This window comes from Pomacea canaliculata, linkage group LG10 (assembly GCF_003073045.1).
Source record: "Pomacea canaliculata isolate SZHN2017 linkage group LG10, ASM307304v1, whole genome shotgun sequence".
Classification (NCBI taxonomy): domain Eukaryota; kingdom Metazoa; phylum Mollusca; class Gastropoda; order Architaenioglossa; family Ampullariidae; genus Pomacea; species Pomacea canaliculata.
This window is the reverse complement of record NC_037599.1, coordinates 10125870-10144064: the sequence shown is the minus strand read 5'-3', so window position 1 is coordinate 10144064 and position 18195 is coordinate 10125870. Positions and strand designations below refer to the sequence as shown.

Sequence of the window (18195 nt, the reverse complement as noted above, 5' to 3'; positions counted from 1 at the left end):
AAAATTCTGTAACTTGAAATATTTAAAACGATTTATAAAATTTCAAATTATTTTTTCAAAAGCTAAAATGTCGTGAGAGATCATTCCGCAATTTATGAAGCGGAAGTAGCATGCTTGATGGCGTCTTTGTTACTGTTAGTAAACATGTTGGTGTTGTGGGATGTTTAATGAACAAAATCAGTAGTTAACACGATTGAAACTAGTTTGGAGAATACTTATTGGTGTAGATCCTATGTCAGATACAAAGAAATACGATGAACCAGAAGACGGTCGAGCAACGCGTCGGGGATGTGGTCGCAGAAATCTTGGTAAAGGCAGCAAAATGTTCAAAATCAACTTCACCAATTTCTGCTTACGTAGTTGTGTTATAAATGATTATTAAATTGAAAATTATTTATAGATTTTAATGACAGCTTCTGTATGCTTGGAACATACCTTTTATTGCACAAATGTTGTTGCAGAGGAATCAGGCCATGGAGGAGGCTTTTTGCCCAGTTATCAACCACAGCGATCCAATTGTAGCGTACAATAAACAACAGAACGTCAACAAAGTGAAAAGTCTTTGGAGTTCTTTATCAGAGGTAGGTTGCAAGCTAGTTTCTGAGTGAACGAAATTTTTCATTTTATAACCACGTTTCATAACACTTTTGATGAGTTTCTTTGCCAAAGCAGTAGCATTATTGAAGTCCTTTGAGGCATGGAAGCGGTCAGAATGTTAAAGGTGTCTTTGAAGTGTGTGGGCAATATGTGTATCGCAAGTGTGTGAGTGAGCCTCTTTTTGAGATATATATATATGTGTGCATGGAGTGGCATTTGCAAGAGTATTTATCACCCATAAGTCCCCTAGGTGTCACTTCTGGGGTATGGATGACCTAGGCAAGTCTCACATCACATCTTTATTTGTAGCCAATGAAGCTTGGATCCTCTGGTGTAGCAATTGTACCTATTTAACATTTTTACAATCGATTAACAGGCACCTTTAAACAAAAAATGTTTTTCAACCCAAATTACTATTCTTTCAAAACCATTAAAATAGAACAAGGCGACAATACTTTTGAACAAATACATAATGACAAAAAATGGTTGCCAAAACCTTGCTGGGAAGGCACATCTCCTTCCCCAAATGTAGGCTGTCATATCTAGATGGGGAGGGAAGAGCTGGTCAGCATCACTGCCCCTTCTAGAACCTTTTAAATCTTTTGTTGAGAAGCAAATTTTAACAATTGCTTGTTCAGCATGTGTGTCCTGATCTGTCCGCAGCATGCTGACAGTCACATGGCTTTCACTCCAAAAAAGTGTAGGATATGTCAGCTGTTTGTGATATCTATAAGTTGGTATTTGGGTTTGGATTGGGGAGTGCAAATGGTGAAATGGTGTAAATTTATTCATCAGAATCAGAAGACAGGTTGTATCATATAAGAATCATACAATCTAAGGACTTGATATAAAAGTACTGATGGTCTGCAATTGGCTTTACGTCACTTAAATTTTTTGGCAGTTTGGGGAAAATGAAAGTAGGTATACAGGCCTTGCCTCAGTGATCTGTAGACAAAAATATGAATGCTTGAGAGATTTCTGTTGGGGAAATATTTTCAGGAATCCAAGGAGAATGTTGACCTGGCATTGCGAACATATGTGCGTAGTATATACAAACAGCAGAATGCTGCGAGGGTTGGAATACTCTGTGACATCCTAGAAGCTCTTGTTGAAATTAGTGCTCTTCCAGCTAAGTAAGTATATTCACACCTTTAGAGTACTATTTATAGAAATGGGAAATTTCTTAGTATGCCTTTCTTCTTTATTAAAGTGGATCATTTACCTGAGAGGACATGGCAAAAGACAGCGTATTGCAAATGTCTGAAGTGAAGTATATTAATAGTCAAATGAAAAGTTTTTTAGTTCAGAGATGACGGACTATTTACTGTAAATTGTTTTTTCTTGGCTAACATTTGGCCCTAGGATATGTTGTCACAAGAGACAGATTTAGAGGCATTTGTGAATGATCTTTGCTGCACATGGGGATAATCATCGCTGTTGGTATTACTACTATAGCATATATGACTTGTCACTACATTATCTTGGTTATGAGTTGACTAAACATTTTATTTGGTTTCTTTCTAAAAAATTTTCTGCTGTAAATATTGCTTTTGTAACAGAAATGTCTGCGATGCCCTCCTTTCTCATGAAGATCTGAATGTGAAACATCCAATCCACTGGAATGCAACCTTCAAAACCATTCGTCGTGTCATAGGTGGAGTTGACTACAAGGTCTGGAACTAAAAGTTTTTCTCACCCGAATATAGTCATGTACTGCATCACAACTGATTTATGTTATGTGTGTATTATTTTTTAAACATTCTTTATAGTTTGAGCCTGACAGGCCAGAGATGTAATGTCTATCAGCAAAGAGTGATCTTAACCACTGGTCATGTGTGTTCAAGATTCTTTGTTGCATTGTTAGCAATTAAAATGTTTTATGTGGTTGTAGTTAGTAAATGATGGCATGATTGTTGCTTAAAAACAGATTTGGGTAAAAGGATGTTTGCTTTGATTGAAAATGTTAATTCTGTAAGACTTGTTTTAGCTAATAATTACTACACTTTATATAATGATCCTACTCTTAACAGGGCGTTCGAGATATGCTGAAGATATTTCTTGAGAAGAGCATGGAAATTGGCAGCACAGAAAGTATCAGTGTGCTTCCACAGTTACAAATCATCACACAAGTTGGTACTTTTCTATGTTCTAAAGCAGTGGTTCTCAAAGTTTTTCGGACCGCGGACCACTTTACTTAAGTAAGAGCTACGGCGGACCACCAAGGCCTAAGTAAAAAATTATGGCGGACCACCAAGGCCTAAAAATCACTCTGTACTATGAATTTCAAATTTAAATTGCAGCATTTGTTTCATTACAATTCAAAACTAAATGTCCTTTTGTAAAAGTAATATAGTAATAAGTTGACATAAAACTACTTATACCTAGTTATTTGTAATTAAAATGTTAATGCGAGGAATGCATCACTTTAAACATCACTTTGATGTCAGCCGCGGACCACCTGACTTATGCCCGCGGACCACTAGTGGTCCGCGGACCACACTTTGAGAACCACTGTTCTAAAGCTTAATAGTTTCACATGTCTAGCTTAAGTACAATCAAAATAACTTGTACATTTATCATAGTATGAGCAGAGGTGATTTCATGACAGTAGCACTATAAGTGATGTGTAAATGACATTTTACTTATTCACTTTTCTATCTAAGTTTATACATCATAGACAAGATAAGGGATATATACTTTATATGATCTTAAAAAATCTTGTGCATCTTGGGCACATGTTCAGATTGGTTGTGGGTATAAGTAATGTAGTTTGTGTTTATTGTACTTCTTGACTGATCATGTTTGTATTTTTGTTCTTTCCAGACAATCTCCTATGTGATAGATCGTAATGCTTGTCTCATGCCTGCCTACTTTGCAGTGTATGAGCTTTTGAAAGTGTGTCCTAATGCTCGGCTGTGGCCACATTGGGTAAGATTTTGGAAATATGAATTGCAAATGAAGTATTTCGAATGTGTTGGCTGCATATTTAAGCAGGCACTTCCGCTCATTTATGCAGCTTGGCTGTATAGCTGCATTGGGAGAATGTTAATGAGGATGAAATGTCATTCTTGAAACCTATAATCTGGAATCCTAAATGAAAACTTTAAAAAGGGCAAGTCATCTTTGCTGGAGAAATATTAATGCCTAGTACTGATGAAAACTGATAGTGACTTGGCCTTATGCCACAAATTTTATGATGTGGCATTCATGAAAAGGATCATTAGATAGGTTTGAATTATTATTATAAAGCTTACTCCTGCTTGCTTTATGTCATAATCTAAGAGGTAAATTTATCTCCCTCCCACCAACTTTGTTTCTTTGTTGCAGCTTGGCAGGACTTTGTCAGGACTAGTTGACAGCTTTCGTCCAGCAGCCCAGATGGTGTCAATAGCTGGTATAGTATAATCTATAAGTTTTGTTTCTTAAATGGTAGGAAAAGTGTAGACTTTTTGATATAAAAAATTTATTTATTGTTTTTATCATAACAGAGTCAGAACAAAAGATTTGAAAATTTTCAATTGCAAAATTATATAGGCTGATAATCGTGCATCTCTTTGGTGGTGTGTTTATGTAGTTATATAGATTTGCAGTCAGGGTAGTTATTTACTTTTATATTTTTTGTCTAAACTTCAAAAGGTCGAAGTCGGTTGCTACCAGTGGTAGGCCACTCCATGGCCATCAGCAATGTGTGGCGTCTAAATTCTCAGACCCTCAGGTTTCAACTGAATGGTCCTCTGCCATATGACCAGGAACTTTTAGAGCCACAAACTGGACTTCTTCGATATGTGCTGGAACAAACATACTCAAGAGAGCTTGTGTGCACAATGCTAGGATTAAACAAACAGGTAAGAAAAATGTCCCTCTTTTTGTTAGTATTAAGCTAAACCTTTAGTTGTTGAGTTTTTTTGAATATCATTTATATCATATCAAGCAATGGTGTATGGTCTTGCTCAAAGAAGGTCCCATTTCTGCAGTCAACAGCTGGATTGTCTCATAGTATCACGTAAGGAATGCATGTGTACAATTGCATGTGTAGTAGATACAGGACTGTCAATTTACAAAACTACCCCTGAAATTAGTGATTTTGCTAAGTACAATGGTCGGTCTTACCTGAAGATGCTACCTGACAGAAACATAAATTTATGCATTGTTATGTTCAGGAGCCTAAGTGTGTTATAGACTGTTGGTGTATTCACGATTAATAATTAAAGCTACAAATACCCTGGCAACAAAAAATTGTGGTTTGTAGAAAGACTTTTTTGTTCCCCTCCAGAGCTTTTGGCAATTTTTTGTTGCAGGCAAAAGTACGCTGTGAGGCCCTGGAAGCTCAGCTGGTAGACCTGGTCATCTCAGCACTAGAAAGATGCGAAGAGGAACCTGATCCAGCAACTGTTGCAGCTACTAGCAGCAATCTTGATGAGGCAGATCCTAGTCAACTGCACTGGCAGCACCTGTCCAGCCAGCTCATCTTCTTTGTTCTTTTTCAGTTTGCTTCTTTTTCACATATGGTGTTGGCTCTTTATGAGAAGGTAAATGAAGAATGCAAGTAAAATGCAAATTGATATGAGAAGCAAGTATAGTTTGAGTCTTTATCTGAGTTTTCCAGACCTTTTTTTCCGTACTCTTTTCAGCAGTATTTTTATAATGGATCTCCAAAATTTTGATGTCAGAATAAATGAAGAATATCCTTTTCAGGAGTGAAAAGGGTAAATAAAATACAAATGTAACTGATATTTTTGAACGCCTTCTTTGTTTTGCTTGCAGCTTAAGGGAAAGCAGCTACGTAAAGGTCGTGATCATTTAATGTGGGTTCTTCTGCAGTTCATATCAGGCAGCATTCAGAAAAATCCAGTAAGTTTATGTGCCATTATGTGCTTATATATTTGACACTTCTTTTTGGGAATATAGAAGGTTTTGTACCTCCATTTGTTTAGTTATGTACATATTTTTGGTCTAGGTTCTGAGGTTATTTCTTTGTGTTTATATCATGTTAACTACTTCAGACCCAGCAATGGTGCATGTACTTTTTACACATTTTCTGACAGTTTTATTTATTACTGGATTTTGTAATTATTAGTTACTGTAGGTTTACAATACACTAAGTATAATAGTAATAACAAGCACATTTATATAGCATCTTTTTTCATCATCAGCCAGACTCAGAGTGCTTTACATAAGGTGTACGAGTACACCTTTTAGGGCAAGCATCAAATACACATTCATGTACACACATACACAGAAACATGCATATACAATGCACAGGAAAATACGAAGAAAATTGATTGAGAGTAATACATGTTCTATAGAATGTCACATGGGATGAAAGTCATTTTGCCAGAAGTTGCTCCCAGGGAGCACAACTCATTTGAAAAACTAACCCAGCCAATAAATGATCTGATCTAGTTTTCTTAGTTTTGCTCTACATAGGGTTGCCTTCAGAATGCAGTTCTGAGGTTCTTCTGCTGGGCATTTCTGTTACATTTTGTTGCCTGTATTGGTGCTTAATCTTCATTGTATGTAAATAGCTTTCTGGTATTCCCCATTTCTGTTATCATTATTTCTTTTTAATGTATGTTTTAATGTTAATAGTGTTGGCTCTAACATTTATATTTATTATCAGTTGGTCACCAAAACTTGCTTATTCCTGTGATTATTGGTTACATTTTACAGATCTCTGACTTCCTGCCTGTGCTGAAGCTGTATGACCTACTGTACGCCGACACGGAGGTGATCCCAATGCCAGACATTACTCGTGCCTCAGCAACACATGCTTTAGCCTCTACATGCATCTGGATTCATCTCAACAAGAAGGCAGAGAATGACAAGTTGTCGAGACCCATACCATTTGGCCTGAGAGAGCATCTGGAGTAAGTCTTTTAAAGTGTTATCGCTCCAATTTCCTGCAACACCTTCCAGTTCAGCCCATTTGGTAATTCACAATGTTTGTCTGCCATTCACGTAGTATTACAGTGTTATGCTTAATTAGTATGTGTGTTTTTAGTCATACATTTTAATGAAATTTCTTTTAGATTGTAGTTGTAATGAATTTTTAATTTATTTGATAAGGAAATGATGAGAAAAAAATGTGTGGCTCCTGTTTGAGGCATCTTTCTTTTTAAAATGGTTGCAGCTTTCTGAAGCAGACTTTGAATATGAAATACATGCCTAGTAATGACTACAAGATTGCACTCTTGTGTAATGCATGTAAGTATACTTTTCATGCATTTTTAAACATTTTTGAGACTGCTCTGTGTAGTACATGAAATGTAGATGCCTTCTGAGATAAGTTTGTTCTTGATGTTTGTTTCCCTTGCATCTATAAATGGATACACTAATGTACCTGAACATGAAAAAACTGTCTGCAGTTTAAAGCTTTCTCATCTCAGAGTTTCTTGCTTAGGTTTTATGCGACACATAAAAAGAACTGCCTAGAGGTAATGCTTAGTTCTACAAGGGCGTAAATCTGTCCTGCCTGGCCTGAAGTGGTGCTATGCTTCGTGTTGCTGACTTGTGTAAGGGCAAAGAAGTAGTTATCTGCTTTAAAAATAATGTGAGGTGAATTTAAAAAAATATGGCATATCACGTTTTGTTTTATAGATGTGTGGACTGGTGTTTTATTTCCAGACAGTACAGATACAGAATACTTTGCACGACCAATGGGTCACCTGATCGACAGCATCTATGGCAACCAAAAGAGTACAACTTTGCTTCCTGGCAACATTGTGGCATCTGCTCCTACACAGCCCTTGTCCATGAATTTATTGGATTCCCTGACTGTGCATGCTAAGATGAGGTGTGTCTCCTTTTAGAAACAAATCCACAGACATTGTAATTAAACAGTATTAACTCCCCATTTGTCTGCTTTTCTCAAAATACAAATATGGATTATCAATATTTATTTACCCTTTAGAATGTAAATGCATAGCCATGTTAGACATCAATTTTAGACTTATGTGATGCTAAATTGTCAGAGAAGCCTCTGGTTTGTTTCAGCCTGATTCACAGTATTGTTACAAGAGTAATAAAACTTGCCAAGTCAAAAACTACAACAGCCCTAGCACCAGCACTGGTAGAGACGTACAGCCGATTGCTTGTTTATATGGAAATAGAGTCACTTGGCATCAAAGGATTTATCAGTAAGCAAATTTTTTTCTTGCTTTGGCGAAATCTGCTTTCACTGCTCACTGTTAGATTTTTGAATGCAAGTTGTTGAGTGTAAAAGCACCATGAATGGGGAATTCTACAGTTTGTATGATTTGGTCAGGTCTTTGTTTGATCATCTGACTTGATCACAGTCTAAATGATTTACTGAAATTATTAATGGAGTGTTCTTGCTGATGATCACAGTCTGAATAGTTTACTGAAATTATTTATGGAGTGTTCTTGTTGATGATCAGGCCAGCTTTTGCCCACTGTGGTAGAGCACCAGGCCCTAGGCATTCTACACACTCTGCTGGAAATGTTTAGCTATCGACTGCATCATACTCAGATCCATTATCGGGTACAATTGCTCAGTCATCTACACACTTTGGCCACCATTCAGCAGTCCAATCAGAACCAGCTCCATCTGTGGTAAGAAGACTAAGTCTACTGTCTTTAAGTGCTAGCCTGTAGTATGGTCAGACTATTGATCTATTGATGTGTAATCTCAGAGGTATGCCACGGATAAACTCACTATCTAGGCAGAAGGGTTGGGGGTGGGAGGTGAGGTAGTTGATTTTGTGTTCTCCCTGTTCATTGGTCATTTCTGGCCATTCAGTTGTGGACAACTGGAATTGAGAGGTACCTAATAGGATGATTTCCGTATAGTGATGTCATCTAGTAAGTACTAGGAGAAAGAATTCTTACCACCAATAATGGTATTGTTGTGAATTTATTTTGAGACTGCCTTAAAATCATGTTGTAAACACTCCGGTCTTCGGTCTTGATGCTTCTTATTGTTTAAAAAAGTTTTTTCTTTCCAGCGTGGAGAGCACAGCCTTGCGACTTATAACCAGCCTTGGAAGCGCAGAAGTCCAGCCCCAGTTGTCACGTATTGCCAGTGAATCTAAAAGTCAGTCCATCTTGGCAGGCGAATCTGAGGAGCTCAACAAGGCCTTGGTGCTGACGCTGGCACGTGCTATGGAAATCACAGGTAGAGCAACTTTTATTTTTAAAACATAGTCATAGCTTTTTAAGCAGGCTCATAGTTAATTTTACAGATAGAATTGTGAATTCTTTTCATTTAAACAGGAGTATAAAGCAGAAGGAAGAAACTGTGACTTCATCATTATAGACTTTAGTACTAGCTTGAAATTTCTTATTCTTAGATACATGTCTGTGCAGGTGCTGACAGTTTCTCTACAGCCTGGTGCAAAGACATCTTGCTGTCCATTCTGCAAATGACACCCATGGGATGGGCATCAACTACTCTGCAGTACTTTCCCTCCAGTCTGGCTGAATTCTTCCGTGAACACCCAGTAATGCCTGAAAACAAACAGCAGCTTAAGGCCACTGTTGATGCTGAATATGCAAAGTGGAAAAGTAAGTTTTATGGTTTGTAATTCTTGGGTATTAATGGCTTATTGACTTATCTGAACTAGCATAGGTTGGGAGACTCAAATGGCAATTTTGTCATCTAACAGTATAAGCTGTTGGTTTTTTACCCTGCAGATGTGTCTGCTTTTGCAAATAGATGACATTAATTTTTTTTATTTTGCCAGCATCATTGATAATCCATTTACTCCATCAATGCCATGTTTCACTTAAGTGGCAGGGGAATATGGAAGTAATGGAATATATGGATGTATAATAGTGTTGTCATTGTTACTTGGGCATAAAGATATGTTACTTTTTTTATTTTTTCGGTGGGCAGCCATGACCAATGAAAATGACATCATCGCTCACTTCTCTATGCAAGGGATCCCACCTCTGTTCTTAAGCATCATCTGGAAAAACATTTTGGAAGAAAACCGAATCCCAGCCACAGCTTTTAAGTAAGCTGTTCATGTATCTGTTGATTAGCATAAGTTCTTGAGGACTGCTGTAAGGGCCAGTCTAGGATATTGTATTGCATAATATCTAATCTGCTAAATAACTAGTTGTTAGAACAGTCCAACGTTGATAGCTGCCTAGTGCTCATTTAGTCCATAGACAGCAAATATTAGGTACACTTAATCTGATTAAGGTGGGTAAGCCATTTGGTTGTACTTAATGCCTTTTATTTTAGGGTTCTGGATCGTCTGGGCCCAAGGGCATTAACAAGCCACCTCCGTAAGTTTTGTGATTTCCTGGTGTATGAACTATCCACAGGCACCTCTCAGCATTTCACTAGAGTAAGTTGCTTGTCGCATTTATTTTTGAATTGCCAAAACCATGATTGAGAAATATGCATTATGTATATGCTTGGGTGGTGATCTGCTCAAAAATAATTCTGAATGTATCAAAAGTTTTATAAAGCATTCAAATACATGATAATATGCAAATATGGATCTCTTTTTGAAAAGTTTATTTCTGCTTTTGCACCTTATTAATAATAGTATTTATATGGTGCCTAACGATCAAAGTATATATATACACACAGAGGCACATAAAGAGCAATGAACTAACAGATGAAAGGTGATGAAAATAACAAAAGAAGAGTATCTTGAGTGATATTTTGAAACAAGAGAGACAGAGAATTCCTAAGATAAAAAGGAAGAGCATTCCAAAGCTCAGTTTATTTATCATTAATGGAGAGTTGAGATCATACCTACAAAAACTGCACAACGGCATAATGAGGGAAAAACCTTGAACTATTTACAGCTTCTGGAGGCTGTGAACGACATGATGTGGAAGTACAATATCTTCACCATAGATCGCTTCATTCTGTGCATGGTATGTCTTTGTTTTATCATCAGGGATGGACAAGATTATCACCGTTGATTGCTTTGTTCTGTACAACAGAAATGTAGACGGCCTCATAAAAACCAGATTAAAAACTGCAGGTGGTTAATGTATTGTAACATGGCAGTGCTGTAAGACTGAAATATAAGAGTGAGCAGATGGTAGAAATGATGCCCCCGAGAGGTTTGTTTGAATATTTCTTGAAGTGATGTTATTTGTTTTGTATAACGTTTGGTTTGATGCAAACTCAGGCTTTGAGAAACCTGGAGGATACAGAGGCACGAGTGTGCTTCATCATCTTGCAGTTTCTGGTCACACGAAATGAATTCAAGAATCGTGTCATCGACTTTGTTCGAGAGGCAAGTGGATGATGCTTGTCTTCCCTTCAGAATTTTGCTGCCCTTCCCTCTTATCTTTCATAATTATTCTTTATAGTAAAGAGTGGCAACAGTTAAGGTGTGGTGGAAGGTAATGAGAAATAACTGGTGGGTTGATAAGATTTTTTTACCGTACAAATAAAACAGTTAAAATGTTTCATTATTTGAATGCACATTCTTGAAAATTGCAGAATTCTCCTGAGCATTGGCGCCAGAACAACTGGCATGAGAAGCATATTGCATTCCACAAGGTAACCCAAATCAAAGTTTGTCAATGTTTTCTTTTGCTTATGAAATCTTCTTATGAAATACTTTTTAAGCTCAGATTGTTTATGAATTGGTGGTCAGGTATTTTATGTGTTATGATTGTCATGATTGTTTGTGAATACATTAGATTTGTTTGTAGTAACGATTAAAATAAATGGCAAGGCATCAGAATGCAAACTGTGATGGTTAAACATGCTTTCACAGGCATATCCAGAGAAGTTCTATTATGAGGGCATACAACAAGATCTCAGCAGTCCTATTCAGCATCAGCATCTACCTGTTTATTTTGGGAATGTCTGTCTTCGTTTTATTCCTGTGAGTATTGCTTTCATTATGTATGTGTGTGTGAGAGAGTGTGTGTATATGTCAGCAGGCATTTGTGCACATGCACATTTTAACTTATTAGCCACAGACCTTGACCCATGAATTTCAAGCATTTTCAAAAAAAAAAAAAATGTAAAAAAGTAAACTTAACGTAACAGGAAAATTATAAGGACAAATTTTGTTTCACATTCTTGTACTAAAAATTATTGCTTGTTTTTAGGAGCCGAAGGGACCAAACAAATTTATACGCAACATGCTTATTGTGTTAAATAGCACTTTATTTGATTCTTTTTGAGAATTAAATTATCAAATATTATGTGAAGTCATATTTATTACAGTGATTGTGAGAGGGTATTCTGATATTTTTTGTCCACAGGTGTTTGATGTGATGATCCATAGGTTTTTGGAGACACCTACAGTCCAGAAGGTGTTTGACATGGTGCTGGAGCACATCGGCTGTCTTTATAAGTTCCATGGTCATAATTTTTTTTTTAATTTTCTGTCAATCCATTTATTGTGTATGAATTTTCTATTAATCTCTTTGAGGTTGAGGTCGTTTGTATAGAAGCTTGTGAGTAAGAAATAATCCCTTTAGCGATGAAATAGAGTGAGCTTCAAGTTACTGGCATCCATCAGCCATCTTTGGCTGAAATGTGTTTCATCGTCTCTTTCTTCTTGGATTCTATTTGATCAGTTAGTTGTGCCAATATTTGCCAGTGCATGGTGTAGAAAAGCTCATGAATGTTTTACAGTTTAGTCAAAAAACTTCTAGTCAAAAAACCATGTTTACACGGTGGCTGAACAAGAAACTTTAAAGATTCAAGAGGTCAGCTGACTTTCATAAGATACAACACATGATAGTATAATAACATTTAGAATTCAGCAACCAAACCCAGAGAAAGGTTGGTAGAAGACATGAACTCATACTCAGCTGTGCAGAAAGCTAAGTGTATTTGTGTGTATGTGTATGTACACACACGTGTATGGTCATTTGTGTGCATGCTTAAAAGTGCACTAAATGAAACTAAATTAAAAAAGGCTCATTATTTTTGTGACACAATTACCTTCTGTATCATTGCTTTGTACACTGTTGCAAGAAGATAACAATTGACAACATTTCTGTCAGGAATTTATATTCTATTTCTGCTGTTAGTGCTGTCAGAAACATGTAAACAATGCAAACAACTAGCTATCTTCTGTTTCAGATCACCCAATCACATACCTATACAACACACTTTTCTACTATGAGAAGAGACTCAGTGGGGCACCACTTCTCAAGCGGCGTCTGGTTAATGCTGTTATTGGTAAGTAGCAGCTTGTGTGCTTAGGTGCAGTGTATTATGCATAATATGCTACTTATGTACTGTTGTATCATGTGATACATTCATGTAATGTGTTGCCTGCATACAGATGCAGGGTGTTATATGGATCTGCATATTTCTTGTTGCCTGTGTTCAGGTGCATTTAAAGACATTCGTCCCAGCAACTGGTGTCTGTCAGAGAAGTACCAGGGTTACCTGTCACAGCCTGCTGATGACTCTTCATGGAAACCTGACCATGAGTACTATGTTCACATGGTGTCCCGCCTTGTCAACAGTATCCTTGTTGCCTATTCCTTGCAGCTGAAGAGCATGTGGGGAGGAAATAGTGGGGGAACTGGAAGGATAATTATGTGTTAGTTTCATTTCCTGATGACAGTTTAGGAATCTTACTAGGTTTAACACAGTCGCGACACTCTGAAACACCTCTTCCAGTTATGTACAGAATTATAAGTTTTGTGTGATTCATACCGTGCACAGAAATGACTTAATTCTTTAAAACTTCAAAACTTTAGTTCTGTTTGGCCAATATTTGATTATCTTGGTGTCAATGTACCTAGGTTTTCAAGATGTCTAACTATTCCATAAACTTCTGCTGGTTTATAGCAGGTAAAAAATGTCACTTTGGAATACTTAATTTTATATGTAATTCAATAAATGCTTGTGCTATTCATTCTAACATTGCTTGATATTTATAATGCATAAGCTGCATTTACTTTGCAAACTGTGATATCAAATAATATTGAACACAGATCATCATCTTTTCTGCAAAGTTATTTAACAAAAATCTTTTAGCATGTCAGGTCATTTTAGAACAAGAGATTGTGAGATAATCAAGTCTGCAGCATCTTTTGCACCTGTTAAAAAAAAATTCACTTAAATGGGATGTCAAGTTGCATGGAGCATTAAGTTTGTAATGCTTAAATAGTCCATGAAGCTGTTTGCTAAATTAGTGATGAACCTTAATGCAATCATTAGCTATAAGCGGAGAGAATCCACCACCTTTTCCACACCGTGACTGGCGTTTCAATGAGTTTCCCAATGCTGCGGCACATGCCTTGTATGCTACATGCGTGGAGCTGATGGCTCTGCCTATGCCTGGACAAGTAGTTGGCTCAGCACTGCTGGATGTTGCTCTCAAGAGGTAAGGATTTTCAAGTATATTGAGTGTTTAGATTTTTTCTCCTCTTGGGAACTGCTTTAAAGCATTCATTAGTATGCTAAGCAGTTATTGTAAACAATTCTGTTCCTGTATTTTCTTATGACTTGACTGAATATAACTTCAAAGGAAGTTGCAGTCTTGTAGCTGAGTATCCACATCAGTGATTACACCTGGAAGTGAGAACAATAATCTTTACTCAGACACCAGTTGTTGCCTAGAATTTAGATGAAACTTATAGGAACCTGAGTGACTTATATATATATGTTTGTGAGAAAGAGATAAAACTAATTTTTTTTTTCTCCTCCATTTCTATGTATCAGCTGCTCACAGCTTCCTCATGAGAAACTGATGGATTGGATGAATGCAATAGGCCTCATCCTGACTGCTCTGCCGGTGAGATCCTTGTCAGTTTTGCCTTATATCCTTTTATATTTTTACTTTTTATATCATTCTGGTAGGACTGGTTTATTTTCTTCATTATTGTCTTCACTGCCAAACGAGCAGCAAAACAGACCAACAAAACTTGCGATCTTTGTTGTGGTTTCTTATCTTATATCAACATTGAGTCAGTGTCATTAATTATGTCAGGGTTATCTCATTTGTCAGGAATCTTACTGGGTGATGCTGAACGAACGCATTATGGCTGCCATGCAGAACCCCTGCCTAACTGCCCCTCCACCTGGGCTGAACCCCTTTCAGCTTTTTGGCTTCAATACATGCCATTCCATGCTGGCAGAAACAGACATCTCCCATGTGCTGGGCCTTTGTCATGCTGTTTGGCACCATGCGGGTATTGGGCAGCTTAGTCACCTGCCACAGTGAGACTTATGATGTTTTTTAGCATATTAGAAGTGAACAGTTTTTATTTTCTGGTTTATATTAAAAAATTGGGGTTTATTATAAGTTTTGCATGCGCCTGATGACCTTTCAGCTTCATTGCATTACCAAAGGAGTCTCTCTCACACTTGAAGACAAGGAGTGGTATCCTCAGCATCATTTGTTGATGTACATTTGTGTCATAATCTACCTAGCCTTATTTATAGAAGCAGATAGCCGAGTGGTTAAAGTACTGGCATCCAAACCCAGTGGCACACCAGTTTGATACCCGTGTAGCATAGCAAACTTTCCCAGCTGTTGGGAATGGGTACCTTACTCCATAGTGGGTTTGGGAAGGTAAGGCAGTGAGGTCTCGAACACATCACTAACAACCTGAAAAGGTTAGGGGACATCCTTTACATTTAAAAAAAAAATATTTTTACCTTATGTATCAGAATCAAATGTGTTTGTTGAGCATGTTTCAATAGCATAATAGGTGATTTCTTCAATCAAGTTTTGTGGTGGAATTCAGGACAAGAAAAAAAAACACACCGAAGTTCAACAGCAAAACTTGTTTTCAGGTTTGTTCGTGAGCAGCTGAGACCTGTAATCAGAACCGAAGAGCAGTTTTTGTACCTGTGTCACCTGATTGGACCTTTCCTGCAGAGGTTCCACCTCGAACGCACACGATGTCTCATGGAGGTAATACATCTTTTTCATGTTATTGGTCCATTGTTGCATGAAATTTTTGCAAACCTGTGTACAGATATAAAGTGCATTAATGAAGGGACTGACTTTTTAAACTCATAATAGTTCTAGAGCCTACACAATATTTTCTACTCAGTGTTAACTTACTGCTGAAGCTGTTTGTGTGTGTGTGTGTGCAGCTGACAGTGGAGCTGTACGAGATGATGGTGAACGTGGACAAGCACTCAGATCACATGCGATTTATTGACCCCATCAGTGACTTTCTGTATCCTTGTTTGTTTCATTCACATACTCCAAGCTGACATGCTGAGCTCTGATGTACTGTAAAATGCTTATTGTATATTTTTGTTTGCTTCTTTATTTAAATTTTTTAAGCTGTTGTTTCTTATGTAATCTTTCATTGGGTTTATAATACACAAAAGAATTCAAGATTTTCTTGATATGCCTGCCTTTTGTATTAACCCGACTTTTCTTTTTATTTCTGTGCAGAGGCATGTATTTAAAAATAATTACTGCTGCATATGCAACACACTGACACTTAATATTATTAATTACCTTGACCTCCACCCTCAGATATCACATCAAGTACATGTTCGTGGGAGATGGTGTCAAAAATGAGGTGGAGAAACTCATCTGTCATCTCCGTCCTTCTCTCAAGCTGCGGCTGCGCTTTATCTCCCACATTAATGTTGAAGAACTGACTCCACCAGCTACAGCTTGAAGTGTTGATAATACATCTGGCTTGTTCGTGCAATCACTGCCTGGGGCAGTAACTTTACCTTCTGACAAAAGACATGCTGGATTCCACCTCTCAACTTTGTTATGAAGGTTGTGTCTAACAGCATCAGGTGTACTTCCTGTTATTGTTTTGCATCCTTTTTTTCAGCTGTAATGGCTGAAGGAACCAGAAAATTGTTGTGGGCCAGCTAGTTGAATAGTTGCCTTTTAATATGGATTAACACACCTGTTCGCTGTTCTCAAGCAGCTTGGCTTGCATTTGTATATTTTAATTGTCATGGCAGTCATGTTTTTTACCATAACCATCCATTTACTTGCTCGTATCAAGCATATACATTTTCCCAATGACTGCGATTGCATAAATTTTGTGCGCCACCAGGAGAAGTGCAAGAGGATTCCAGTGATGTTCTTGGATGTGCATCACCAACCATTGCATATTGTGTCCCTCCCAAGTGAATATTGTCATTTTGTTGTTTTCTGTGATTCTGCTCATGAAGAATAAAGTTCAAGAAATCCTTGGCAAGGAGACAAGTTTCTTTGGATGTTTCTCAGCATTGAGAGGTGTTGCATAAGACTTGTTTTTCATGTGTAGAAAGCACTTTACTTTATTGAGAAGTTAAAGTTGTTAACAGAACTGCAGAGTGCCCTTGATGACTATTTGATGTCATATTATATTCATTTTGCTTCCTCAGAACAAACACCTGAACTAGACTTGGTGGACTGTTTACAGCTAAGTTCAGTGAGACAAAACAAAGACCTTTCAAACACATGCCATAAGAGCAAGCCAGCTTTAATATCACCACATAAGTGTGATTATTGACCTCTTTGTCAAAAATCTTGGTGTTTAAAGCCCTGTCTTGGGAACCAAATTATTTATGCAGACTTGACGCTAAGTAAACCTAGTCATTAAATAATTTAGGGTTAGAATCATGAGTTTATTTAGAAGTTGTTCATTTTACAAAATGCATTCATGGAACAAAAATTGTGGCATTGGGACTGCATGTTGTCTGCCTGTCCTTTTTTATGCAGTGCCAGTTGACTTAATCAAAAATATTACTTTTTATGCTTACATGAAAAACGAAATGCCAGGCCAATACTCAGGTTACATCAGTTAATATGATTGTACGTAGGCTTTCTACATGGGTTTGATGACTATATTTTTTATTACATGCACATGAACTTTCTTGTGTGGATGTTTATCTAAGCATATATTTCAGAATATTGACATGTAAAAAATGATAATTCAACCATGATGCTTACATTTTGTAATAAAGTGTTTATAATTGTTGTATGATATTTTTAAAAATGTGCAGTGCAACCATTCAGATTACCAAGGAGCTGTCAGGAGTAAAAGTTTTCCTTAGGACACAGCTTTCACTTTCATCTTTTTTTTGATATATAAGATAGCAAATGTTTATGTTGTCTGAGATATCTTTAATGAAAAAAAATGTAAAATTTGCATGATCATCCTACTTTAAAATATTCAACTACCACCTACAACATTAAAATAGAATAGTACACCATTACAATTACCTCAGAGTAACCCACACTGTGTGTCGTTCATTTCCGCGGCTTCGACCGCTATCAAACGTACCTGCAGGATAGTCTTCAACAAAAATGTCCAGCCAGGTTACATAGCCAAACCAGACTAGCAAGTAGAGGTTCCTGGTGTTATACAAGTGTGGCGATCGTGCTTCGTACAAAATCATTGGTTTTATGTGCAAAATCTGGATGAGCGTCCTCAGACACTGGTTCTATAATACCTTGATTCTCCTCTTCCTATCGGCAAGCAGGATGTGGACAGATTGTACTTCGCAGTAAACTTGATGTAACTGCTGCGCCACACCCTGAAAAAGTTGAGGAATTTTGGAAATATTATGCAGCTTGTGGTGGAGAAGGGTGAGGGATGAGGATGGAGGGAGAAGTGAGAGTGAAAGAAGGCGTGGTTGTACCCAGAGAACTATTAAATCATGCTATACGATCTGAGATTGAATGATATGCTGTTTGTGGATTTCTGCCACTG

General features: G+C 37.3%; 1 protein-coding gene across 1 annotated transcript; it reads left to right on the top strand.

The window, feature by feature from the left end:
* Positions 1 to 81: 81 nt before the first annotated feature.
* LOC112573405 (mediator of RNA polymerase II transcription subunit 23-like) lies at positions 82 to 17543 on the top strand. Its single transcript, XM_025253731.1, has 32 exons — positions 82 to 308; positions 462 to 581; positions 1597 to 1730; positions 2157 to 2268; positions 2628 to 2726; positions 3421 to 3525; positions 3925 to 3991; positions 4234 to 4442; positions 4896 to 5126; positions 5362 to 5448; positions 6268 to 6464; positions 6728 to 6801; positions 7222 to 7390; positions 7591 to 7733; positions 7995 to 8169; positions 8562 to 8731; positions 8923 to 9120; positions 9452 to 9572; positions 9806 to 9911; positions 10381 to 10452; positions 10713 to 10820; positions 11030 to 11089; positions 11310 to 11420; positions 11806 to 11905; positions 12635 to 12733; positions 12888 to 13025; positions 13727 to 13892; positions 14231 to 14303; positions 14517 to 14728; positions 15308 to 15428; positions 15614 to 15699; positions 16008 to 17543. Exons 1-32 carry the CDS (start codon positions 255 to 257, stop codon positions 16153 to 16155), a joined length of 4065 nt encoding a protein of 1354 aa, XP_025109516.1. The 5' UTR covers positions 82 to 254; the 3' UTR covers positions 16156 to 17543.
* The last annotated feature ends 652 nt before the right edge of the window (positions 17544 to 18195 follow it).

Excerpts from the sequence above, each read along its gene's own strand:
- LOC112573405 (XM_025253731.1), top strand. The coding sequence starts at position 255 with ATGAACCAGAAGACGGTCGAGCAACGCGTCGGGGATGTGGTCGCAGAA. Across the intron at positions 3,526-3,924 it reads CTCGGCTGTGGCCACATTGG|CTTGGCAGGACTTTGTCAGG; the intron begins GTAAGATTTTGG and ends TCTTTGTTGCAG. Across the intron at positions 13,893-14,230 it reads CTGGATGTTGCTCTCAAGAG|CTGCTCACAGCTTCCTCATG; the intron begins GTAAGGATTTTC and ends TCTATGTATCAG.